Genomic DNA, 27,536 nt, shown 5'->3' with positions numbered 1-27,536 from the left:
TGCGCCGGGGGCGAAGCTAGCGTGAATCCTTTCTTTTGGTTAGGCATCTCTGCCTGCAGCTCCTATTGTACTCTATCGCTGACCTCCACAAGCCTCAAGGACTCGCCAAGCGGCCCTCGCTCTCACACTTTCTCTTTCCATTGCACAAATAAATGCCTAAGAAAGTCAACGAAAAGGAAGATAATACACTTCATCTTCAGCTTCCCACGCGGAATTGCAGCCTTTTGCCTTAGTGGGACCACATTAAGCAAGCGATCCTTTGCTCCAGTCTCTTTTTATAGATTTTCGTTGTTAACGCTCGAGGGTACAGGTACCGCCGAAGATAAAAGGCAACTTCTGTGCAGAGGGACGTTCGGGTTTTGCAGGAAGAACATATGAATAATGACAAGTATATTGTAGCTGAGTGCAGTAAATGAATGTTTCCGATCTGAGCGTAGCAAATAAAATAGAAGGCGCGGGCTTACAAAGGCAAAGGAGCCGAAAAATAATTCGAACAGCTTAAAAAAAGGCGAATCATTGCAGCGAGAAAACAGGTATAAGGAAACGGCAAGCGGGACTCGCAAACAGAGAAACGTCAGTTTTTGTGGCAGGTGCGCAGGTCGCTGGTGAGCATTGGGACACGCGAGTCGATGTCGACCGAGAAAGGACGCCCACTCGCTGGTCGGTTGGCCGTTGTGACCGGAGGAGGGGGCGGTATCGGCGGCGCCATCTGCCGTGTTCTTGCCGAGAAAGGAGCTCGCGTCGTAGTCGCTGACATAATACTGGATACGGCACAGGCAGTGGCCAAATCACTACCAGGTTTGTACGCTGCTGAGCGCAGGGTCGGCATATTAGCATTAGCCTTACACTAATCATGTTGGCAACTATCCCATCCGTGTATCTAAAAAAAAAAAAAAAAAAAAAAAAAGAGAGAGGCTTTGAAAAGCCAGCCAACAGTGCTTGGTGCAGCCACTTTCAATTTAAGACAGAGCAGTTGTGGAGATATGTCAGTAGTTTGTTCCTTTTCCAATGGTTCGTCGTTGGCTCGAATGTATCCGAAAACGTCAGCTGTACTATAGATGTGATGTAAGACAATATACAGTAGATTATACAACCACCTAAACCAATAATTTCTGAACATTCCCAAAGCCAAGAGTTTATGCGTAAGCATTACCACAAAGTGTGTTTTCATTTAGGGTGCCCACGTAACAGAAAATCATCAGATGGCTTTAGAATCACACCGGATTAGTCTGTTATGATAAAATGTGTGGATGTATGCGTCTGCGGAAAATGTGTTCCTCCACCTATATTCATGGAGGTCGTCGTAATGGTGGAACTGAGGCGGTGAGGCATGAGACACTGAAGAAAGGCATACAAAGTGACGCCAAGGTCCGTGTTACGATGGCATACTGCACAAGGGTTCTAACAAAATTGCTCTGGAATTGAAAATTCTCTGCCGTGCTCGTTATTCGTTGTATCCGGCCGAAAATGCAGCAGGTTCTTTTTTCTTTTATTTCTTACCGGCGCAGTAGCGTTACATTCCTGCCTGTATCGGTGTGAGTAGGTCAGGTCACCCTATTGAAACCTTTCTTACGCGATGTGTCTACCGCACTTTTTGTCATGCAGTTGTATGATGGCACCCCTTCTGGTGATATTGACATCTTTTTCCATGGCGCAGATAGAATCAGCTTGAGGTTCTTTAGGTTGATGTAATCGCTGTCCTTTCTGACTCTTCACAGGAATTAGTTGAATGTTCATCTATATGTCATATTCCCGTGAGCTTTTGATCTGATTTCAGTACCAGTTTATTTAGGCCCCCTTCATATCCCCCCTCGCAAGTAAGGAATTGAGGCTGTTTCAGAAACGACTACACTTGGCATGTTTCGATCATATCTTAAGCAATTAGTCATGGGACATATCAGCGTTGCGTAGCCAATGAGCCATATTTTCGCGCCTCTAGAGCGTTGTCTTGCTTATGTAAGAGTGAAGGTTTCAACGTGACCTCTCATAACACCCAATTCAATATTTTATTGGTTCGCTGGTTCTTGAACCTGTCGAAATTTCGATTTATTTCACCTTCAAAATTTCTTAATTTTGGCACCTGACAACGCTGCGTAAGGAATAAGAGCGCGAGGAATGGGACTAAATTGGCTATGCATTATGCCCACAACGTACACACTTTAAGGCACGAACACAGAATAAATGAGCGTTCACTACAGAGCGCACTCTGTGCGCAAGTTCATTTGTCCCGGTCCCATGTTTGTGGCGTAAATTGTGACGCGTAGTGTGACAGATACTGCGCATTTTCCTTCCTGTGAACAATTATTATTTTTCATATTATAAGCATCAATGGGATGGGCGTATTGCTGAATGCACTCACATACATACTAGTGCTTCAGGAACGGCTGCGGATGTTCTTGACGCGCTGTGCCACGGGCGCAAAACTCGACTCTTTGTTGCTGCTGTTAAAAAATAAACGTTGCTTTCAGTAAACGCTCCAACATGAAATATCATATACTGCGTGGTGGCAAAGGAGACTGGCTCGCTATCCTGCTTCGTAAGCTAAAACGTGGCGAGCATCGTTTTGTCATGTCCTCAGCGAAAAAAACAAAAATGTTATAAGAAGAAATAACAAAATCGCCACTCACGCAGGATAAATGGTAGCCACCTATGCTTTGTAGCTTATTTTATGCGATATCAGTTTCAACTGAACTTAGCAGCGCCTTTAAGCACAGTATAAACGCATCTGTGTTAGCTAAGAGCTTGAGTTGGGTCGCCAAGAAAAGAAACTCTGTCAGTGACACACCTTATGTTGTTGATGTCTCTCTCATGCTACGTGGTCCGAGCTCAAAGTATTGCCTGCATAAATCAGCCGAACTGCGTCGCAGGTGAAGCAGACCACCAGGCCTTTCAACTGGACGTGGGTGAACCGTCGTCCGTCGCTCGCCTCTTCGATGCCATTCGGGGATTCGATGATGGTACAGCAGCAAGCATAATCGTAAACTGCGCTGGGATCGACACTCCTTTCATTCCCATCAATGAAACGAGTGAAGAAGACTTTGATCGTGTAATCAAAGTAAACTTGAAGGTGAGATATATGCATTTGAGACCGTTATGGACATATACGAGACAAGACCCTCCAACCGCGTACTATGCAGGCACCGCTTATAATAGCTGCAGACGCAACGCAGTGTATTTCCAGGAATCATGGAAATAAGCTTCGTCCATAATCACTGCATAGTAGCAGCTGTCTGCTTCTCTGCAGTCGGTCGAAGTGCTCATATATGGAGCAACCTACTGTTTGCGCACCATGATTAGGTGCTCAGCGCCCGACTAGGATACGTACAATACGTCTGACAGACCGCAATGTTCACTGTTATACTTCGATTACACAGAAATCGGAAGGTAGCGAAAAGCAGTGAGACGTCAAGGTGTACTACGACTTAAGGCGAAAGCCTTACTAGGCTATGTTGCGTCCGCAAAATTTGTCATCAGAATGTATCGCCGGATGTGACGTCATCACCTGGTGATACCATATCTAGTCATTGATCATATTAATAGCGCTGATAAACGATAACAAAATATAATTATAAAATTATAATGATTACTAGCGATAACAGTTGAGGATGAAGATAATTAAGGATATAATCATTGATAGGTATAGTTCGTGATAAATGATTAGTAATACAATAATTATTAATACGTAATTTGTGGTATAGTAATTAGCGATAAAATAATTAGTTCTGAGATAGTGATATGCAGTTAGTAAAAACGTCACGGTAGCGCTAATGCTTTCGCATTGTCTCAACGCAGTTTCTGCCGTGACCTATATACGGTTTGTCTCATTTGGCTCAGATGGATTTCATGCTCCCTCGCTTATCTCGCAGGGTACGTTCTTGATGTGTCGTGCTGGCATCCGTGAGATGCTCGCTGCTGGCGTCAAAGACGGTGCCATTGTCAACGTGTCTAGCGTCACGGCGAAGACAGGTTTGAGCGGCATGTGCGGCTACACAGCTTCCAAGTCCGGCGTCCTGGGACTTACCAAGACTGTGGCGCAGGAAGTCGCGCCGTTGGGAATTCGTTGCAACACTGTTCTTCCGGGCTACACGCTCACGCCCATGTCTGCCCGCCTCAGTGAGGAGGTCAGCAAAGCTTACTTGGCCACCATTCCACTCGGTCGAGCAGCGGATCCCCGAGAGATGGCGGAAGTGGTGGCCTTTCTGTGCGGATCAGAGAGCTCGTACATGGTGGGCGCCATGGTCGACGTCAATGGAGGATGCGCCCTTTAGCGACAACCCCTGTGCACATAACTCTGCATTCGTACGAAATAAAGCTATGGCGCGCAGTTGGAAGGCACTATCCAAGCGTGCCTTATCACGGTCACAGTATGTACGGCCGTACTCGAAAATTTGAGGGAATTTATACCTGAGGATTATTTTACCACACATGGGAACTGTAATATGGAAACAGACAAGCTGGACGTTATGCTGTACGGGTTATTAATAATAAGAAGCCGGTCGATGGTCGCAAAAAAACAAAAAAAAAAACAAAAAAAAAAACAAAAAAAAAAAACAAACAAAAAAATAACTGGGCCGGGCGTACCTACAACGGTATACTCGTTGTCGGCTCAGTGCGCGCGTCAAGTCCGCCGCCGAGCCACCTCTTAGGGTACGGTCCTAGCCTAACTACAATATGCTGAACTGCTTCAGAAAACATCGCCTCCAGATGCCGCCCCACTTCCAACGAGCTGCGCTTAGTATTGGCGTTGCGCGTTCAGCTCCAATTGTGCGCCAAGAAGCATTGCGTCGCTGGCGGAAAAAGTTGAAACGCACGCGCCGTTCTAAAATGGCTGAATGCTTTTTTTTTTTTTTTGTAAAAAAAAAAAGAAAATGTTGCTAATTTTTCTTGTGAAAGAGGCTGTGTGGACAGAAACAAGTAATAATGAATGCGTCTTGGTGCTTAATTTTTCGATTTCAATTGCTTCTTTTGGGAAATGAATTTTCATGAAGTATTTGGTTTGGTTTATAAGGGCTTAACCTCTCAAAGCGACTCCATAGTGGAGGGCTCCAGAAATTTCGGCATCCTATAGGGTTCTTTAACGCGCCCTGACATCGCGCAGTGTGCGGACGCTTTTATTTTCATCTTCTTCGAAAAGTTACCGCAGCGGCTGGAATCGAACCTGCGCCCTTGGATACAACAGTCGAGTGTTGGAATATCATGGCCCTGACCACCCCGCCACTCCGGCGGGACATTTGTCAGAACAGAATGTGTAGAAGTGAAGACCATATTGCAAAGAAATGATTTTGGCTACGAAAAATAATTTGGCTCAGAAAAATGATACATACCGACTTTTTTTACTTCTGAGTCCTCACGGTAATTAACAAAAATGCACTATAAGCCACGAAATGCTTTTGGAAATATCTGCGACGTCCTAATTTTTTAAAGAAATAATGAAACTACGTGGCAGCGATATTTTGGCTCGCGCTTCAGAAAAAAAAATATAGTTTATTATCCTACATTTTAACAGAAGTGTTAATCAGTCAGTTCAGTTTCCTTTTTTCACCATGACAAATGGGAAAAATACTTGAACCGTATACATTATTTTATCACAAGTGTTAATCAGTTAGTTCAGTTTTCTTTTCTAACCACGAAAAATGGGGAAAATACTTGAACCGTAAGAATACTGAGAAATCACTTTGGAGGAGGAGGAGGAGGAGGAGGAGGAGGAGGAGGAGGAGGAGGAGGAGGAGGAGGAGGAGGAGGAGGAGGAGGAAAGGCAGGGAGGTTAACCCGTGAAAGCAATCGGTTTGCTACCCTGCACTGGGGGAAAGGGTGAGTGGATATAAAAGTTGTGAGAGAGGGATGGTCGTAGTTAGTACAGTCACATCACAGACATGCCACATCACATCAGGTCACAGTCATATCCCTGGACCCTGCTCTGAAGCTCCGTCTTCCGCCTGGCCTACACCGACGTGAAGAAACTTTGCTGTGCCACCTGTGGGTTGGTGTAGTATTCAGAATCACTTTGATTCTCAATTCAATTTACGCTCTTGAATTGTTGCAAGAGGAACTCGTATATTTCGATGCTCCCGGCAGCGTTCCAGCCTTGCCGCCAGAAAAGGCCTTTTTTTGCATTCCGCTTTTTTCTAAAACTTGGACTCCCACAGCTCGGGGATGATTTTTTTTTTTTTCATGCGCAGGGAGTAGACAGACGTCTTTTGTATATATATATATATATATATATATATATATATATATATATATATATATATATATATATATATATATATATATATATATATATATATATACTGCTACAATAAGTTCTCTATAAATCCTACCCCGATGATGAATGAATCAGCACTACCATACGATGCAAAATAATTAAAAATATATATGGAATAATAAGTGAAATCACCTCTAAAACACTGACCACGAAAAGAAAAAAAGTATAGGGTAATGAAACCTAATATTCCGCGTACTGATGTATGTTATTATTCCCTTTTTTTTCTGACATAATTAAATTATAGGATAAACTGCCGAGTGATGTTGCGAAGCAGATTGATGTGCAAAAATTTTCGTGAGATCATTGAGATAAAACGGAATGAATGAACAAATAATATAGAATTCTAGTGAGACCGTTCGAGAGCATGAAATGTCGAACATACTGAAAACAAAACAGGTAGGCGTGTGGGTGGAGGGGGGGGGGGGGATAAAATTAACAATAAAGGAACCTTCCCCTTCCTCCGTATCTACCTTTGAATACGTGTGCGTGAATAATGGAAGTAGTAAACATATCTCATATCATGGGTAGTGCTTCGCTTAAACTCGAATAGCGCTTTCTCTTCCTTTCCAATGAGTGTGCGCTATGAAATGAAGCAATAAGAGGACACGAGTAGGAGGACGCATAGACACACTGGAGGACATGTGGAAACGAAGGAACAATGCCAGCCTGAAGTTGAAGTATTTTTATTAAATAACAAAGGAATTGTACTCAAAACGAACACCATAAATTTTCTGTTTCCTCAGCATGAATTTTCTCCCTTCTTCCAAATGGACTACATCCATACGTGATGTCGCACATAGGCCAACGTCAAGTCGCGGATGCTAACCTTGCTCTCGAAGTTGTTTTAATGGTTGACGCCGGCGTAATAGTAGTATAAAACATTTATTCGGGAAAATGGTTGATGGGTTAACGGCGGAGTTGCTCTGGCCCTCAGTCCGGGACTCCGTTGGCTGAAGCAGCTGGTGCTGGTCTTCAAACACAAAGGTAGCGCGTGACATGTTTTGCATAACCTTGTAATTTGGTGCGGCTACCCCTTTAAGGCTAGCAAGGAGGCCTATTGTGATCATGTCGTGACCTGGGTAAGTGCCACGAGCGCTGCTTGCATTTCGCAGACATCGGTGTCGCTGTTGAGATCTGTACTGTTGTTGCCCTCAGTCTCTGACAGGACATAGGTAGGCATCGGCAAGGGTCTACAATATACTTTTCTGTTCCTTTGAACCCGTAGGGACTTTTGAGGTTATGCTAGTGCTCTCTTCGAGATTGAGGATCATCAAGCATTTCAGGAGGTCGCATTTGGCGAGCCAACTGCTTTCAGCTATAGCGCCTGTTGCGCTTACTGCATCAGACGTGCTATTTTTAGTTTAAACTTGCGGTTGTGGCGTTGCTTTTTCCACCAACGTGTGAAACTTTACCTGGCTTCCCAGAGATGGAGGAGGCGATTATCTATCGCAGGGGTGTCTCTCGAAGTTTTCAGTGTGCGTGTGAATTTTTCCTTGATGTTGATGACGGTTCGGGCCTACGTTTCGTAAATGTCAATTTTTGTGCTGATGGTGAGGGTCTCTGCGGCACGGAACTGAGTCCAATATCTGCGATGCAGGCTTGTCCCTGGCGTGCGCGGTGTTTGTTATATGGATGCAAGGCTAATGTGGTGTAGGCAATGATCGTTACCCAGGGTTCCCTGCGTATTGCGCCATTCGTAGTGTTTGACATTCTTGACTATAGCGAAAAGTATCCCTGGGGACGCTGTTTCTGATTTGCGTGGGATGCTGCGGATCCGTGAGCAACGTCAGGGCGACGTCAGAAATCGTCGTCGCCAACCTTTGTCTCCTATTACCGTAGCCCCACATGCAGCTATATGAGTTGCCATCCCGGATTATAAGGAGAGGAGCTGTTTTCGCCATCCATGCGGCCTTTGAAAGGTCTCAAATGTTGCCATCCGGTGTTGCGGTAGGCTATATTTAGCACATACTTGCTTTTACTGCTGCGCGTGCTTGGAAATTGTTGAATAAATGTATACTATATCTCAGATGTCGGTTCTAAATTCATTGCAAGTGTTGTGCAGTCCTTGAGTGACAAAAATACATATAGAATGGTTAGTTTGGCATCTACTATAGATATCAGTTTTGCCTTGGTGTTGTCCTGAAGGACTATATGATATCATGTTAGGTGTTCAAGGTATCGACGTATTGCTGTAATGATGCTCTTTTCCTTTTATAGTCCCTGCAGTTACACTGTATTGCCCCGTGGTGGTGACAAGGCCGTAGATACCAAAAGAAAAGGCAGGCGTAATCGCACCGAAATCAACTCTTTATTGGGTTGACTTGCGCCCGCAAAAGAACTAATCAACTCGGCGGAGGCGATAGCAACAAACCTGCTCTATGGTCGTCGAGCTGAGAATACTCGTCACACGCGTCAACGCTCAATTTAAAGGCGGCAAAGAAAGATCCATATAAAGCCGCAGAACGTGCCTAGCATAACCTGGAACATTGCAGAAATACAAGCGTGTGGCTGGAATCCTTCGAGACACATATCGAATCATCTGCCGCAACAGAGGAAATGATAAAGCCTTGCCTTGCGACAACATGAATGAACAAACAGAATTGATCCGTGCTCTAGAATCAGAGTTATAAGGCCACATGCCGGCGGCTGCCGAAAAATAACAAATAAACATACATGAATCATTTGCGACAATATTGTGGCGCCATCTGGGGGTGGGGGGCTGGTGACGTCATACTAGGCGGTAATACCCTATTTAATGTTTTTGCTGCAACCGGCCTGCGGTTAGCACGGCTTATTGTTTTGGGTAGCGCTGTGCAACCGCGAGTCTTGAGTTCTTGAAGTTTACTATCGAGCCTCATCTCAATGGGTGTTTAAGTTTTGAGACAAGAGGCAGTTTCCTGTTTACTTCTATAACACCAAATCGTCACAACGGGCCGTAGACGTTGTTGCGCTATTTTCTCCACGAGCGGACCGAGGTAGTTGTCTGAGGTTTCGTGAACGGGCCTCTGGACGCGTTCTTGAAGGCCCTGATTTGATGAAGCCGGCTTAATCGCTGACGTAACACGACGCCTGGTTTGTGAGCGCACGTAAGGATTAATGTAAAAGCTGCAGTAAGATTAGGGGAAGAAGTAATTAGCGTGTCTTTTGCGAGTGTTATGTGCCATGTATAGGACCATGACACTTGGTTCACATATCCATTGCGACACACTCTGCCAGCTAGATTTAACAGCTGATCTAGTTAATCAGTGCCTTGATAAGGGTTATCCTCAGTGTATGTACTAAGCATACAGCAACGAGGGAACCACGGGAGTGAATTTTGTATATCAGAAGAGCGTGAATACTGTGTAAAGGTTTGGCAGTATAGCCACATGGGCATATAACTGCTTTAAATACGTTCCGTAAAACGAATATGTTATCAGCTGCAGCGCGAAGAACACCTAGAGGCTGACCATCGTGCATACCGAAAGCTATCGTGTGCGCGTGGCAGCGCGAAGCCAGTATACATGCAAATCAAATGCAGCTTACATGCGACTCTGACTGCCGATGCCAGCGACACATCATTCGGTCGAAATCATAGCTGCCGCACCTGTGGGCTATCTAATAAAGAAAACGCGACGAATACTGGTTTTGGTGAACGCCGGACCAGATGACAGCTGTTGATTGAGTGACTTCGTTACCAACGAGGAAACGGAACCACTTTATTCTGGCTCATAACTAGCTTTGAGAGAGGTCTTAATTAGATGCTGAAAATATCGGAGGAAGATGCCATTTTGACGCCTTCACCACTTCTATATTTCCGCCAGGAAGCAGCCCGTCAAATATCTTAGCTCCGACGAAGACCAAATCGATGCTGGTCCATCCAGGTCTGGCCTCAAAAATTGACGTTTTCGGGCGTTTGTTAACAAAGCCTCCGTGTCTTGATTCTTTTCACGTGCGTACAATCTTTTCTCGTTTTGTTCTGCGGAGCTCTCGAGCTTTACGCACCTCAAAGAAACGGCGAAGGGCAGGGAAGATAATGACAGCTCGTACGTGCTCAGCGAGGCTGTTTCGTTACTTGTCTACAATTAGCAGTAGAGTGAGAATATGCCGTGCAGAGTTCGCGGCGTCGGAGCTGTACTTCGCGTTTCTTTCTACTGCGCATGTGACGTAAGTTGATTCGCTGAAATGCTTGGTGCTTTCCCTTTCCCAGCGGCCAAACGAGCGGGAAGCAGCAATGGTCCAGCGACAGCGGGGATAGCGGACGTAAAGAAAGAGTCGGCGTTTCGCAGCAAAGCAAAAATAAATGAAAACACGAAGAAAGCAATAAAAAGAAGAGCGTACCTCTACAGACGCCGTCTGAGGAGCGTGAACCTCTAGAGAAGATGCGAAGGTCAAATCTTATCGCACAGATAGACGGGGTATAGCGTGGCGGAGAGGATCGTTAAGACAGACGACGACAAGTTCGGCACGGAGGAACATCGGTTTGCGGTTGCTGTGTGGCACACGCTTCGAGTGCACAAGGAATTCGCCTGAAGATGTCGAGCAGCGCGGATCGCTCGCTGGCGGGGCGCCTGGCAGTGGTGACCGGAGGAGGGAGTGGAATCGGCGAGGCTATCTGCAATGTGTTGGCCGAGCGTGGAGCCCGAGTTGTCGTCGCCGACATCAATCTGGATGCGGCACAAAAAGTGGCGAAGTCGTTGCCTGGTATGTATAGGCAGTTGTTTGCTCATGGCTTCAAAAGCTTCAATGGATCCGTCCTCCAAAAACTTCAGCGCCGGCGTTCTCAGTGCCAAAGGTGTACATGAGCGAAAAGTCACGGGTATGCCTCTGGCACGTGTAGTTGACAGATGGCATGACCTTGCGCTGATTGGTCGTCGGGTTTTGTGACGTCAGAAGAGCACATATCATGACAGAGTCGGCTGCAGGAGCTGCCAACTCGGGCATCCTCCTTTGGGATGGGAGGGTGAAATGGGACTCGAACTCTACGGAAATCCTTGAACTCTGACAGATACGCTACCTCCGATAGACCACGCAGGCGCGTTGGTACAGCTTGGTTAAATAGGGGCTTTGTATATATGGCAGGCAGTCCTTCATATGTAACATACGACTGTGTGCTTATGAGTATGTGTGAGAAAATAGAGGTACAAATTAAGGTATTAGTAAATAACCGATCATCGAAGCACGTGTAAGCGAACGAGGATCCACAAGGGGAGCCGCAGAAGGGAGCAACTAACGCTACCGTCCTTAAGGTGGAGGTCAAGTGTCCCCAAATTTTTATTCTTCCCGTTATTTTGATTTTATCAAGTGATAATTATTTAGTTCCAGCGGCAATTAGAGTAGCAACATCGTTATACTATATCAGTGGAAACGTACCATTGCATGGCGCCAAATGTTTCCGGCATGTCAGATCTACAGGAAAAGTTCACTTGTCCAGGCTAAGCAAGGAGAAGCCTGGAAGTCGAACGACTTAGACAGCAGTTCTAATTGCGGCTAGCGCAATGCAGCCGCCACTATACCAGTAGACTGAGCACGCTTTTCGGTTCGAATAAAAATCACGCCTTCTGCACTGGAGATAAGAAAATAATATCTCTTCAAGTGAAATGGTATTGGCGTATACTACCGTTTCGCACACACCACAACTGCCAGTTTCAATTATGCAACGCGTGAAAAATTTTATAAGAAAATTGCGTGCTCCATTTACTTTTGCCCGCAAACGCCATGCTAGCAACCATAGTGATGGGATGCAAACTTTCTGCGCGGATGCCGCATTAAGAAAACAGTCTGCAGTACTATACTCGTGTTTCTGTGCAATTTTAATTGCGATTAAAATGTTTGTGTGATGTTTTGCTTCTTATTTCTGCACTGCGATGAAAGTTTGTACAAATCGCGCACTGCTGCGTATTTCGTATAATCCAAGGGTTAATGGTGTGGTTTTATCGAAGTATTATGAGAGCGAGCGAGAGAGAAAGATGAGGTATTTGAATAGTTAGATATGATTTGTACCGTGGCATGAGGATAAGACATACATCTACGTATAATTCGGTATAATAATTGCACCTGATATTAAAAGCTTACATAACTGCGAGTGGTTGATACAACTGCAATTCGTTGCACCCGAGTAGCTTATATGAGCGAATGTTTGGCATGTCGACGCTGTAGTGTGCTGCAGGATTTGCTATCCTGCGAAACCAACAGCATGCTAGAACGCTATCATTAATTAAAAATTAGAAGGCAAGAGGAGATGTGGAGCTAGACTATAGTTGTGTTGAAAGATATGCACTCCGTTCTATTATATTTGTTCAACTGAGGTTCCGCAGATCAATTATTTCTTTGCCTGAGTAGAAACAGGAATATTGTCAGAATGAAGCAGTATATCACTTCCTTCCTGCTGAGCGCCACAGACGGATCACTCACCCTTCTTCACCCGAAATCATCTTGAATGCTTCGATAATCTGTATTTTCAAAGTGTCTTTTGCGCCAGCCAGCACCTTAGTTTCGGGGAAGAAACCTGGTGGCCCATGGCTCTCGTTGTCGAGCGGAAGACGCTCAACGGGACTCGAGGGGTATAGCAAGGTTCGCCGAAACTAAGGTGCTGGCTGGCGCAAAAGACACTTTGAAAAGACAGATTATCGAAGCATTTAAGATAAAAACAGGAAACAATGAGTTTCGGAGAAATAGTTTTATACATTAGTTAATTTCCCCAGGAAGAAAGGAGGCGTCTCTCATAGCTAGCTGAGCCGCTTTGGGGCGTTAAAACCCATAAACTAAACCACGCAGAAAGAAAGGGACTTTGACTTCGGCGTCAAATTCTCATAATGAGAATTCCCGGTTATCCTCTTACAGACAGTATGTCATTCAGTTCAGGTGCACGGAGTGTGGGTACTCTTAAACAGGCTCTGTATTTTCATTTGATCTAGTTTGCCGTGGTGTGGAGGATTGCACAGCTTTGACGGTGGAGGGAAGGGAACATAAGGCGGTACACAGGTGCACGTAGCCAACATTTGTCTTCGGGAGAGAACCCCAAGTAGTTCCTTGTATAAAAGGGGTGGGGGTAAGGTACAGCCTATGACCTAGAGCACTTCTGAAAAAGAAAATGAGACAGAAAGGAAATTAACACCCTCTTGGATACATGTCTGGCGGTATAGTAGCTCTGCACTATAATGCATGGACAGCACCTTCAGAACGAAGTGAGGAAACAGCTGCGGATATACAGCGCGATCTTCAACATCCCCACATCCGCCATGTTTGTCATCCGGAAGCGCATCGCTAACCTTGATGATCATTTCGATCGCGGAGCTCCTTACGGAACCGATTGACTGGCTGCTGCTTGATGAAAATCGCAGGGGCACTGCAGGCATTTAGAGCATTGTGCTATATAATCATGGGTTTCGTGACTACGTATAGCGAAACTATATCAAAGGACGAACTGTCCCCCGGCCACCGGGATACTAGAAAATCATGGCCACCTCGACAGGGAGAAATGCCTCGTGTAGACACCGGGACACCAAGGCGTGGAACGGAACGAGTGCGCCCATGCTGCTGCATGAGCTCTCCTCCTCAGGGCCTAAACCCCTCCTTCCCCTACCCCACCCTACCCCGATCCCATAGTGACGTACGCGGAGAGGCTGCAACACTGCAAGCTCGCAGATTATATTCGCCCCCAGCCAAGGGGCGTCTTAGACTGGGTCCTGCGATCCCAAAGGTAAGCACTGCGGGGAGAATTAAGGCAGGCCTGCCCCACTTGCATGGTGTGGACCTGCCCAAACAATCCTCCTGACGACCCAAAAGCAGTGAAAGCTAATGAAGGATGGGAGGCTGCCCGGTTCGGCTCCGGATTCGACGTCCAATTGTTCCTTGTAACACGAGCACAGACAGCAGCGGCAACCGCTGGAGGCCCGGACTGGGAACGCAGTGCACACACCCCCTCCCTTGTTTCACAATAAGTTGCTCAGTCAGTGCTGCGGCGGTCGTGCCATGTTGATCCGTTGATGTCATGGCGGTGGAAGTGTTGAGCGCTGCTTTTCACTCGATAGCCGGGAAAATCCGTGGGGGCGTCAATTAGGGACTCCGTGTGGCGATTGAGAGCAGACTTAGTTTCGCTGTATATAATTGCACTCAGTGTTAAGTATCTAATGAAGAAACCCCGAAAAATTCAGCAAGACTTGAAAACCTGTTTAACATCGTTCGGCAGTCACCACCAACTATATACAGTGAATATCCTACAGCCGCTCTTGGATACTGTTAATGCGAATTTTGCGAAGCCACCACCACTTGGAAACTGTGCACCAGAAGTAGTCGCTTCTTTAGTTCAGCACCGAAGAGGCAACCTTGCTGTGAGAACATGCTGGCTTTTTTCGACAGCCCACATTTAAAAAGGAGCCTTCGATGATGCTGAAATAGCACTGGTCTCTTGTGCTCTACGTACAATCATACCACCTTATCAGTGCCTATGTGACAGAGAAAAACCAAAAGGTGCTAAAATATAATATCTCTGTCTACGTAGCTTGAAAATCACTGAAAAAAAAAAAAAAAAAGCGGGTGCATGGACTGTGCGTCATCCTTATCGACTTAAAAAGCAGTGACAACAGAAAGTGATCACGCTGCATGTTTTCATTGCAAACTTTGATAATGGTAGCTTTATCTAGCCCTCTAGCTCCTTGAAGAAAACTATCGCTGTCCTTGAAGAGGGTTTCACCGCCTATTTTACCCTAAATAAGATGCACGTGAAAGCATTGTTGACTTTTCTGACTTTTTAACAAATGTGAATTTTCTTTCTCTGGCCTGCACAAAACATGAACGTGAAGTCATAAATGCTGCAATCAAATTCTATGTCCTTCTCCGTCTGCGTTTCGACACAAAATCGATCAATCTGTAGAAGTGTGCTGATAAAAAGGTGTAGCTGATCTTGATGCTACATTCAAGATGAGAAAATGCCACTAGGTGATGCAACCACGAACTTGGGCAAACTGAAATAGAGTGCAATATGATGAAAGTAAATGTGTTGGAACAATGCTTTTCTTTGATGTCATACATCAGTAATCCTCGGAAATATTCCCCCTGATAATACATGCCATGTACACTACAATTAAATATTTATAATGCTATTTTGCAAAGCAAGAAATTAAAAAAAAAGTAACTATTTAGAACTCATGCCTAATTTTGTTCCTTATTGCATACGCTCAGTCTTTAACTGGCAGTAAAGGATGCCTGTCCGCAGTTTTCCTGAAGCGCTATGCGATATGCAGGGCTCAGATTTACATCTTTCAAGACTTAATTGTTCATGCATCTAAAACTTTTCAGTGCTCAGCATGTGTCCTTAATCAAAAGTCAGAGCCGAAGCAGTTCGAATCAAGTGATTAGAATGAATGAAAATGCTAGTAACAACGCTCTATTGGCACGCATATCTGGCTCTGGGAGCCTAAAATGCGCGTGTAATATACAGTTTTTGATGCAAGGGTATTTACTTATTCAAAATCTTCAGAAGTCGCCATTTCAGGGAGGATAATAGGGTATAAAAGCGAGCGGTTTCGTTTCGTCTGCGGCTCAGCTAGAGGAACGCGCACAGAACTGCACTCGCAAAAAGAGAAATCGGAATTCCATCGTTGCGCTGATAACTGAGATGCGAACTGAACACCGGGACTAAACCGAAATTAAAGCAAAAGGAGTGTGATCGCAAGCTCTATGCAGATGACACTGCGCAGCGAACGCGTTTCGCAAAAAAAAAAAAAAAAAAAAAAAAAAAAAAAAAAAAAAAAAAAAACGAGCGCTTCTGCTGCAGAGTTAAGATATTAGCGTCATTATGAGCTTTAGCATTTTCGGCAGTTAATATATCGTTCGTCAGCCGGGGCACTCCGACTGACCGCAGCCCCACCGCGACAGCACTAAGCGGCACCCCCCGCCGCATTCGGCTAGGGACCCATACCCTACCACGGAGCGGCAAGAAATGGCTGGTCTTTAGATAAGCACTGCATTTACTGCATCGCAGGAAACGATGACCACCGGGCCGTGCAGGTAGACGTCGGTGACTCATCGTCCGTCGAGCGGCTGTTCGCGGCCATACAGGGGTTCAGCAACGACATACCGGCCAGCATAATCGTCAACAACGCTGGCGTTGGCGCCCACTTCACTTCGATCGCCCATGCAAGCGAAGAGGACTTTGATCGCATAGTCAAAGTCAATCTCAAGGTGAGATAGGCGAATGGTGCACATTGCAGGATTGAGACAGGGGCCTCCTCCTCAGTCTTTGAGGGCTACGTTCTTTCTTTCAATTCTAGTTCTAATATTATGCGCTCTTCAGATGTCAAGGTTGAAATGGTTGAAGTTGAAATGACGAGATGATTAATGTCCCCCCAACCCCACCCCTAATTTTTAGAACAACTCAGACCGAAATTCAGTAGGGTAAGAGTGTGTGTTCTTGATGTGAGGGACACTGAGGGCAACACAGCAAAACGCACAACTAAAACCATTAATAGACGAACAATTAATTGTTCGTCTACTTGTCTTCGTTCTGTATTTTGCTGTGTCGCGGTGTATACATCAATGCAAAAATCGAGAACTGGCACACTGCGTTAGTTCGACCACCAAACCTTATAGTCAAGCCTTATAGCAACACAAATGTTATCGTTGCGTAGCTTACGTCGAAGATAATAGCAATACAATTAAGTGTCACATGGTTGAATAGCTCATTCTGTGCATAATTGAGCGTTACTAATTGCACGTCGTAATTATTATATTTAGTTTCTTGTGATTAAAAATTGAACATTATGTACATCGCCATATATCATTGGATAGCTTATGTCGAATATAATAGCACTGAGCTATTTGTAGGGTTTAATTAATTGCAATTAATTAATTAGATTAAAATGAAACTTTACGCTATATCATCAAGTTATATATCGTTGGATAGCGTATGTCAAGTATAATGGCACTGAACCAGTAAATCTAGTTATCGTTAATTAGATGGAGACGAAACGGTGTGGCGTCTGTGTTCTGTGTGATGTAAGTGCACGTTAATGTAAGTGCACGTAGAAATTTCCGGAGTCCTCCACTACGGCACCTCTCACAGCTTTGGGGCGTTAAATCCTCTATAAATCGAACCAATAAGTTAATTGTGATTAAAAACTTAATTTTACTCTGATATCGAGTACGGTTGCATTACATTAATTACAAGTCCTTACAAATTACTGGTAATGAGTTAATTGCGATTAGAAATTGCACATTACACGGCAACGTCGATTTATATATCAATGAGGGGTCTTGACGAGTAGAATCCAAAAACAAACGCTAAACCACGAAAAACCATGAGAAACAGAGCTATATCGCTCGTCTAACTAGGTTCAACCATAGTTAAACCGCTGATAATTGGTTGAACATCATACGTTAAATACCCACAAGCGACAGAAATAAGCCTCTAATATGATTTTCGTTCTCTTATCGTTATTTCGTTCCCTCCTTTATATTTCCCCTCGTGCCTACAGTTAAGGTATTCACCTAGAGTCAAACAGCTGGACAGCCAGTCGCCATGCGCTCTTCTTGTGAACGCGCATTGCATGTTTTGAGCCATGCATCAACTATTCCAACAGGCTACGCAGGTAGTTGTAGTACGCTTTTCTTTCTTATTAACCATTACCTACTGAACCATAGGACGTACTGACGAACCAGCACCGACTTATACGATTGAAAAGGAGGGTAATCGAATGTTACTTCAGTTCATTCATGCTTAACCTTTGAGACCTGCATGCATAGCAACACCTGACGTACTGCCAACCGACAGTAATACAATAAAACAGCAAATATGTCTTGATACGTAACGTAGTGCAGATAATATTTGCATGAACGTGTGTGTGTGTGTGTGTGTGTGAAGCGAAGCGCCTCTAGCTCTGACTCCCAAGCACTGCCTTAACGGAACAAGCCATATATCATGATAAAGTATCTGAAACGCCGACGGCTGTTTGCCCCAGAATCAGCGGCCTGAAAACTGGGCCGCATTATAGACTACAGATAATAGTACGCATCAAAACACGATTCAGCTCTAATTTATTTGCATGCGACACGTATTGCCGCCTGATATCACAGAGGTCACTTCAAAACAACTGCGAAACAGATAACCATAGCTTCATGCTTCAATTCTGTAAGGGAACGCGGGCGGAAAACGTGCAGAGCACAGAACATGCGTATGTTTTATATCTTTTTGCAGGGCACATTCCTTATGAGTCGTACTGGCATAAGATTGATGCTAGAATCGGGCGTCACGGACGGGGCCGTGGTCAACGTGTCCAGCATCACAGCGAAGTGCGGCATGAAGGGTCTTGCCAGCTACGCGGCGTCCAAGTCTGGCATCCTGGGCCTGACCAAGAGTATGGCGCTGGACGTGGCGGGGACGGGAATCCGATGCAACACAGTACTTCCAGGCTACACACAGACGCCCCTGTCGGATCACCTCAGCGATGAAGAGAAGCAGCAGCTGACGGCGGCCATTGCACTCGGCCGCCCCGCTCAGCCCCGAGAGGTGGCCAACGTGGTGGCCTTTCTGTGCGAGCCAGACAGCTCGTACATGGTCGGCGCATGCGTCGATGTTTCGGGAGGCACTGTGCTGTAACCGAACCACGCGGACAACCTATTATACGTATTTCTTTGTGCGCAATAAAAAGAGCTATCTCTAATATAGAACTGAAAGGACAATGACAGCATGTTTGACGATTTTATACTAGACGGCGCTTTCTTAGCCTTTCTTAGCATTTTCTGTTTGAGCGAGCAGCCCGGTCTTGACGTTGTACGTAGATGACGATTCAAGTAGATTGCAAGTGCCACTAGAAAATCTATAAGCTCGCATGAATGTATGTAAGCAGCATTTTACTTGATGGAAGGTTATCAAATCAAAGACCCAAAGAAAAATAAAAACGCCACATGCTTTCGAGCGCAGTCTGCAAGCACCGCTCCTCAGTGGATTGACGGATGGACATACGCGAAGATGGATGCATGGACGGATGGACGGAGGGGCAGACTCCACAGCATGCCCCTACCACGCAACATTCACCCCAAATACCATGAGGTACGACGAAAGGCATGCGCTAGGAGGATGGATAACAGGTACTCCAAGGACAAAATTAGAAACCTTTGCGAATGCTGGTGGTAGTGAACAACTTTTATTAGAAGGTCAAAAATAAATATTATTATATAGCAGCGTTGCGGGCGGCTTTCGCGGTTCCGGTTGTGGCGCCCAGGGCGTGCCTAGTCGCGACTTTCTCCTCCCACGTCACCAGCCGAAGATGGATATCCGGCTCGGGGCTGAACAAAGCAGCTTCCCACTTCTGTGGACTGGTAAGGTGCCAAGAGGCCGATGGTAAGTGTGCCGGGAAGGAGTAGAGAATATTAGTATAATCAGCACAGGAACTGTCGCATAAACGGCAGGCCGGCGAGAACGTCCCGGGGTGGAGGAGGGCAAGACGAGCTGGATTTGTAGAGGACAATGACCTCATCCCCTCAACAAAGATAAGATTCAGACCCAACCTCTCGAAGCAGGATGCCATAATCCAGCTGTCGAGGGATGTTCTGGATCACATGTACTATCATGGAACAAGGGCAATATATTGGGGCTTAATCTCTGTGTAAAGCCTTCGATCTCGTTTTTGAATCCTGGAGAGGTATATATTCGGGTACGTCCGGTGCTTCCTTTCGAACAGGACGGCCGAGTTCACTCTCAGCGCGATCAATTCAGGCCCCATATCAGCGGAAGGGGAACATCACAGGGCTCTGTGATGTCGCCGTTCCTCTTCAACACTGCACTGATAACATTGCCCCCCACACTTGCCGCCATCGAGGGGCTACAGTATATGTTTTACGCGGACGACATTGCCCTGTGGGTGAACAGGGGAAGTGATGCTCAAATAGAAAGTGTGCTTTAGGAAGCAGTCGACACCATCGAGGCTTATGCTCTAAGGGCAGATCTCGTATGTTCACATTCTAAGTCCGAACTCCTTGTAGTCCGAGAAGGCCCCAATGAAAAAAACAGACCTTCGCCTCCTACACTCAGGGTAGATCTCAAAAGACTATCAATCAAAGAAGTAGACACCATCCGAATCCTAGACATGTTAATTCTGAGTAACCACAGAAATTTAGTAACAGTCACCCAAACAGCCAGACTATATAATCAAGTGAATAGCCAACAAGAGGAGGATAAAGTCCCTTGATAATTTGAAAGTAGCGACACTCTCCTCCGCGCCGCGCTTTCCTCCTCGATTCTCCTCGCGCGGCGGCGGCGAGCGCTGCGCACGACACGCTTTTTCCCCCTGACGCCCGCCGGCCGGCCGCAGCAGTGAGTGAAGCGCGAGCTTTTGAGCCAGGTCTGCGCTCCAGGAGTGCACAAAATTTTTGAAAAATTGCGAGAAAAGCATTGAGAATGCCGATAGTAAAGTTCATGAATTGATTGGTTTCTTCTTAGAACTGTTTGAATGGGGAATACTGATAAACAAAGCTTTCAGGCGAGTTCTGTGCTACAGACACTTTTTAAGTCTCATGATAAGGTTTTACTTTGTGCACTTAATCTAGTACTGCCTCTGACTTTGTGTTTGTTTTTTTTAGAGCGTGAAATCTGTCACCGCGGTAAAACTTCAGAAAACGATCCAGGCTGGTGCTTTGAACTTCAAGATTAGAGAAGGTTAAAGCAGGACTTAGTCTATTTCGCTACTGTCAAGCTATCTCTCTAAGCATAGTATATGTCACGTGATCAACCATGAGATTGGATTATTGGTTAATTGTACATGTATTTCAATCAATTACTGGGCCAAATTAATTGATAGTTAGTAAATTGCAATTAAAATCTAAATTTTAGCTGCAATACCGAACCGTATACCGTTGGAAAGCTTAGGCCAAGTGTAATGGCACTGTGCTAGTTAGCGATCCGCGATAATCTGCGTTCATTAGTTAATTTTGTATAAAATCAAATTTTGAGCTGTTCCTTGCTGCTTCGAGGCAAGGAACAGGTTTGCCACGGCAGTCTTGATATGATGCTGATGGAGGAATTAAATAATTTTATGAGTACGTGGCCCCTCACTGACTTCGCGTGTGGTTAAAAGACAGCAGGGTACACTGGGAGAAGTGGTGGGCCCTATTGCCGATACACTGAAGTTCTGGGGCAAGCATGCTGTGGCCTCATGCGCTGTGTAAAAGAGCTTGATTTCATTGAACGCAACAATCAAATAAAAAAATTACAAGGTGCACATAGGTCTTCAACGTGCGGAAATGAGAAAGCGTATAACTGCCAATTCATTAACTATCGCTATCCTATCTATCACTATATCTACTAATGCCAGAGACCTATCGTAACTGTCACTATCCGCAACGAACACTATCACCTCACTATCCGGGCCTATTACTATAATTTACTATTATCATCCGTAACAGTCACCATCATTACCTATCACTATCATAACCATCACTATTTAATATGATGCCGTCCCATGACCCATTGATATACTTCAATTTTCATTGACTTACGTTGTCAGTCATATATCTGTTATCTCATAATATCTGACGAGACAACTATACATTGACTTTTAATTCTTATACTTTCTTGTTTTCTCATAAATGGAGGTGGGAAAAGAGCAAGCCACAGAAATAACTGACTACTATCAGCGCGAGGTTCATGTCTCTGTCGAGGAGGTTTCCTTTACTTCAGGACAGGTCGGTGAGAGAAAATTGATGGAACTGCGTTTGGTCTGTTTTTTTTTTGTTTTTTTTTTCGAGTTCGTGTAATATTGGCGGCTCAAACTGGTCTTCAGTGAAATGTAGCTAGAACATAGAGCGATGAGATAATTACTCAGGCTAGGTGAGAAAAAAAATCTTGCATACAGTTGAAATGAGTAATATGTTACAGTGTTAAGAATTGTTGCTCGCAAAATGTTCCCCTATTTTTACATAATAACTATAATCATCATTGATTGTTTAAGTTTCGTAAATACAGAAAATTGATGCAATGATTCCGGCTGATTTGACATCGATGGGATAACTTTTCTCGCAATAAATGAATACGCGGAATCGCGCTTGTAGAGCTCCAGCTTTCAAAGCGAAGGTAACCTGCCAACGCCTAGTAGTCATGGTCAAAGTGAAGCGTGTGTGATCATATGAACACCTCCTGCACATTGGCCGTATCCCTGATAAAACGAACGCATATTTTTTTAACCCACGCGTGCGTCGAAGCATGGCAAGACACATTCAAGAATTGAAAAAAAAAAAAAAAAAAAATGCCATACGACTTAACTAGTGCAGATTACCCGCAATACCTCGGGTTTACTTGCCAAAGAGTTTTTCAGGGCCAGCATTCATTGCTCCCGAGTAACCGACGCACACTACAAGTAAAAGCTGGAAAGGCTAGCTCCTCTACAAGCCCGAATTTTGATTTTTAGTGAAGGAGGCCAGGGATCCTAGCATAATCGCGACAAATGCAATCGAGAGACTGTAATTTTCCAGTTATTTCTGACAGCAAAAAGCAGATTATAGCGCCCTGTTTCTGACTGTACAGAAGTCGAAGCGTGTTAAATGATGGAGCCTTGGAGCCTCGCAGAATATTCAGCATGCTGCAGAGGACAACCTTATTTTTATACAATGAACATGCTGCCGCCGCAAAAATATTGAGCAGCAAGCAGGAATAAAAAACGCAGCGTCAGGTGACGCGTTATTACGGGGAGTGAGAAAGGCACTCGACGTCGCAAACAACTCTGTTGTTTCTAGGAATAAACGTCTTTCGACTAATCTTGTGAATCCATTGACTCGTGCGCAAGCCGTCACGCTTGCCTTGAGATATCATGAATACCGCATAACCATCTTCAGGTCGCTTGCTGCAGTTGTACGCGCAACAGCACGGCATAGAGCTTGCACGCTGCAATAAAAGCACAGCGCGCAATATTCGCTCGCCGAGACTAGGGGAAAAATGGCGCGAAGGAAAAAGAAAACACAAGGAAAACGCCGGACGCGCGTCGGTTTCCAATGGCAACGGCAGGGAGACCAATCGTCGCTCAGGAAATCGGGCGGAGAGCCGGCCTTCAGCGAAGGGGCGCGCAAGGGGCGAGGAGGAGGCGAGGAGGTAGCGCGGCGGCGGCAAAGTTCAATCGTTGGCGTAACTTTCAAAGTATCAAGGGGTTTTAGAGGAGGATGAATGAACGCGACACCTGTCGACTCATTCAGGCTTTCTTCATCACCAGGCTAGTCTACACCCTGCCCTATCTGCACCTTTACCAAGATGAAAAGTAAAATTTTGAGTGTCTTATCCGGCAAGCTTACAGACAGCACTATATAACTATCGAGGAAAACCTCAACCGATGGGCTCCTAGCTCTTGGAATGCACAACACACTTGATGAACTCAAGGAAGCGCATTTAATATCGCAGTACTCCAGACTGGCGCGCACCAAAGCCGGGAGGCTTGTCTTGCTAATAGGCTATCAATGTCCAACCAATGGCGGACGATCCCCGGCAAATACCCACCCCAATCAGGAAGGAGCTTGTTATCAAGTCCCTCCCTAATAATATACATCCCATTCACCACGAAGGAAGACGACTAGCACGCGCACGTGCAATACACACCAAATACAAAGGAAACCAGTCGGTTGCTTACGTATATGCGGCCGAATATGAAGAGGCATACCGAGGTTTCGCAATCTGTGCGGTGACAGGGGCCTGCGAGTGCATGCCTTCCAAAATCTTAGCTTCAGCTACTGTATGCACCAGAACCGCCGAGGCTGCGGAAGCAGCAGCCATCGCGCTGGCCGTCGCTTCTACCGAAGAAGCAGATGTTATAGTCAGTGACTCCAAAACAGCCATAAGGAATTTCAGGAGGGACCATAACTCGTCGGCTGCTGCCGGGAATATTCTTGAAAGCTACCATCCAGTCCCTGGTAGGACGATATAGAACTGGTATGGGTTCCAGCTCAATCGGGCAATCCCGGGAACAAGAACGCTCCCGAATATGCCCGAAGTTTCGTCGGCCGGGCGGTGAGTACCTCGTTGCCCGCGAAAGCGAGGGAGGGCTTGCTCTCGTTCCATAATATAACTCGTCATTTTAGCCTGGGAAGGCGCATCTTTCCTCCTTCACATAATTAATTAAGCAAGGCCCAAGAGATACTCTGACGCCAGCTACAAGCCCCCTCCTTCCCCTGCCACAAAGTATATTCGTATATATTCAAAGAGCAGGTTGACCACAAATGTAAAGTGTGTGGCGTCGACGCCACTTTAGACCACATTACATGGGGGTGCGCGGCCTCTCCGCGACCCGCCAATTTGCTGCCAGCTCCATCTCTGGAGGAGTGGGAGGCCATGTTGCGCTGCTCGGACCCGAACCTCCAGGCTCGGGTCACTGAGTCGGCCGGAGAGATTGACGACAGGACGCAACTGGCGGCAATCTGGCGCGGCCAACAATTAAACTGAACCCTAACCTCTGAAAGCCGATAAAAATAAAAAGTTTTCCCATCTATCCATGGAAAGTTGTTGTGGGCCTGAAGATGGCGCCACAAGAGCTGGTGGGGCAGGGAAAGAGGTTTTTTGCGGAGGGGGTAAGGTGAGACGAGAAAGGCTTAAGTGCAGTTCGAGATCGTGGTACGTGAACAGCGCGTATCCATTCCCGGCGGGGGCGGGCTTGCTCGGTCAGTCGAATCGCGAGTGATGGAAATGGCCGCCTCGTTGCCAGCATGAGAAGCGTAAACGGGCACTCCGATGATTTGGACAGGGTGAGAGGGGATGATGCCGGAACACCAGATACCGGGGTGCCATCCGTCCAACCACATAGTTGTAAATCGCAGGCTTCGAATCATTGAAGATGTATTCGGCGAAGGTTTAAATAATAGCCAGGAAAATGGCTGCCTCCTAGGTCTCGACAGAAGTCGAAGTGTAGACTGATGCAGTTTGAATGGTCCTAATTGAGTGTTATCAGTCACTGCAAGGGCATCGGCTGGGTAGCAGTGGTACGCCATCCGCACATAAGCCACCCCAGTGAAAAAAGACCATTGGAACATATTGGAAATTTCCAATTGGAACCATTTGGATTTCCAACTGGAATCAAATATCTTTTCGGACACTTAACCCATTGCAGCTAACGGGTGAGACCAGCTGCACACAATTGGATCCAATGGGCCACACCAACTGCGTGCAGTGGGTCCAACAGGATATACCAATAGCATCCAATTGGCCACACCCACTGCATACAATGGGTCCAGTTGGACATATACCAATTGGGACAAAAGAAAGACTGACGATTTGCATGTTCACTAGGCATGTGGAAACTGATAATTACATGCTTGATGTAATTGAAAGAGTACAGGCAAGCACACATCTCATACAAGAACATACAGTTGCACAGTAACATATAACACAATATCACTGCATACACCCAGCAAACACACTTCTGCTCCTGCTTATATACACCACTCATCCTACTGACATGCTGAAGCCAGTGACTTGCAGTTTGAGTGCAGTTATTTTATTCAATTTTGTTAGCAGCGATAGTGCAAATGGTGAGTTTAGTTTCTGCTCATAGTTATTATGAACAGAATATTGTTTGCCTTCTTTGTGAAATATATGAATGTTCCCATGGGTGCACTCAGTGCAGTTGGACAGACCAATTGGACTCAATTGGTAAGACTCATTGGATGCAATTGGTTTGACCAATTGGGCTATCCAGTTGGCAAAGATTCGTCGAACTGAGTTTTCATTTGGAACATGAACTTATTAGTACTATATAGTTATGTACAAATGGCACACTACAGAGTTTGCACAAGTAGCAGATCCTTTGACCTTTCAAGTGGAACCAAATGCAATGCTAGAATCCAAAATAGAACCAACTGAACTATCCATTCAGAATGTGACTTCCAAATTGACTTTCCAATGGATTCCAGATGGAATGGGAATTCTAATTGGAACCCATTGTAGAGTTCAACTGGATTGCCCATTTGGAAAGAAAATTCCAAGATTCCAATTGGTTCCAATGGTTTTTTTTTTACTGGGACGGCTCACTGCCGTTCATACTCACGCCAGAGCGCAGAGGCTCGCGCTTCTCTGTGGGAGGAGTGGTGTTTGGGATGCATATTCTTAGGCAGGGGGTTCTATGAGGAAGGAGAAGACATGGGAATGGATGGACAGTGAGGTGGCAAAGAGGGATAGGAATGGAGAGCTTGAGGGTGGAGAAAGTGCGCGACCCGGACGGGTGAGGGAGAGACGGAGGAGCTGAGCTATGCGATTGGCTTCTGTAAGCTCTGAAAGCGAGTTATAGACACCCGTAGATAGTAGCTGAGTCGTCGATGTTGATGTGGGAAGGGACAGAGCAGACTTATAAGCCTGGCGAATGAGAATATTGACTTTGTCTTCCTCAGGACAAGAAAGAAACAGATAAGGAAGAGAATATGTGGAAGCGGAATATAGTAGTCTTGGCTTTTTTACAGCGTAGATGTTTAATAGATTCAATATCGAGCCCAATGCTAAGTGTCTTGCAGTTTCCACCAGATTTATGTATGACCATCATTCAGTAGTTTACATGCATGTACATAAATGCAACGCTGGTGATGACTGTCCTTTGTGTCAGCACCCTTTTTCTGTATACTATAGCTTATTTTCTTTTCGAATTTGTTGCTTTGCTTTATTTTGCACAAATGTTGTGCAAATAGTTTTACTCAACCAGTTTAGTACCCTTGTGCATACCCATCCCTGTTTATTTCTAATCATTTCTTCTTGTTGTAGTTGGTATTGATGTTTTCATAGTTTTTGTAAAGGGGTAATTTTAAGCTTGAAAAGAAATGCATTATCTTGTCATTTTCATACTGTCGGTAGTGTCTCGTTATTGTGCTTTTAACTTGTAGTGCACATTGTTGAAAAAATCTAACATATAATTTATACATTTTGTTCCCTAGAATATTGTGCAGTTATTGCCAAATCTCCCAGAGCACCTAACTGATGGCTGTCCGCCGTGCAGTGTGCATGCTTTGCAATAAAAAAATATTTACAGACCTCGTTTTCTCTCTTCCATAGCGCTGACCTGCTGACCACAGTGCTTGTTCCTGTGGTTTCTTTCTTCCGTCCCCGTTTGTTCGCGCTGTTTTTTGGATGATTCATCACTGTGTATACACTGCATGAAATGTACCAATACCAGAGGCATCTATGCCTTGTCTGGCTCATATTACACTGAAACTAACCAGTGGAGCTGACTAGTATGAGTAGTACTTTTTACCCTGACCAGCATGGATTCCATAAGCTCACACAGCTGACAAAAACTACGTGGTTCTGGGATTTCACTAGATGAGTGGATTCAGATGC

The 27,536-nt window shown here is 45.3% G+C and overlaps 2 protein-coding genes across 3 annotated transcripts; both read left to right on the top strand.

Annotated features, from left to right (window-relative positions):
* Window positions 1-629: 629 nt before the first annotated feature.
* Window positions 630-4,268, top strand: LOC146198490 (estradiol 17-beta-dehydrogenase 8-like). 2 transcript variants are annotated; one of them, XM_084592602.1, is made up of 3 exons: window positions 630-798; window positions 2,868-3,067; window positions 3,867-4,268. In XM_084592602.1, the coding sequence occupies exons 1-3, from the start codon at window positions 630-632 to the stop codon at window positions 4,266-4,268; spliced, it is 771 nt and encodes a 256-aa protein (XP_084448728.1). The 2 variants fall into 2 exon arrangements, with proteins under 2 accessions (XP_084448728.1, XP_084448727.1); XM_084592601.1 differs by having other exon boundaries at window positions 630-816; window positions 2,877-3,067.
* A 6,416-nt stretch (window positions 4,269-10,684) lies between these two features.
* On the top strand, window positions 10,685-19,173 carry LOC146198489 ((3R)-3-hydroxyacyl-CoA dehydrogenase-like). The gene is made up of 3 exons (XM_084593992.1): window positions 10,685-10,948; window positions 16,230-16,429; window positions 18,441-19,173. The coding sequence occupies exons 1-3, from the start codon at window positions 10,780-10,782 to the stop codon at window positions 18,840-18,842; spliced, it is 771 nt and encodes a 256-aa protein (XP_084450118.1). The 5' UTR covers window positions 10,685-10,779; the 3' UTR covers window positions 18,843-19,173.
* The last annotated feature ends 8,363 nt before the right edge of the window (window positions 19,174-27,536 follow it).

Source organism: Amblyomma maculatum, chromosome 2, assembly GCF_055883805.1.
Source record: "Amblyomma maculatum isolate TAMU_Amacu chromosome 2, ASM5588380v1, whole genome shotgun sequence".
NCBI classification, from domain to species: Eukaryota; Metazoa; Arthropoda; class Arachnida; order Ixodida; family Ixodidae; genus Amblyomma; species Amblyomma maculatum.
The sequence above is the reverse complement of the archived record's forward strand: the minus strand, read 5'-3'. Positions and strand labels throughout refer to the sequence as shown.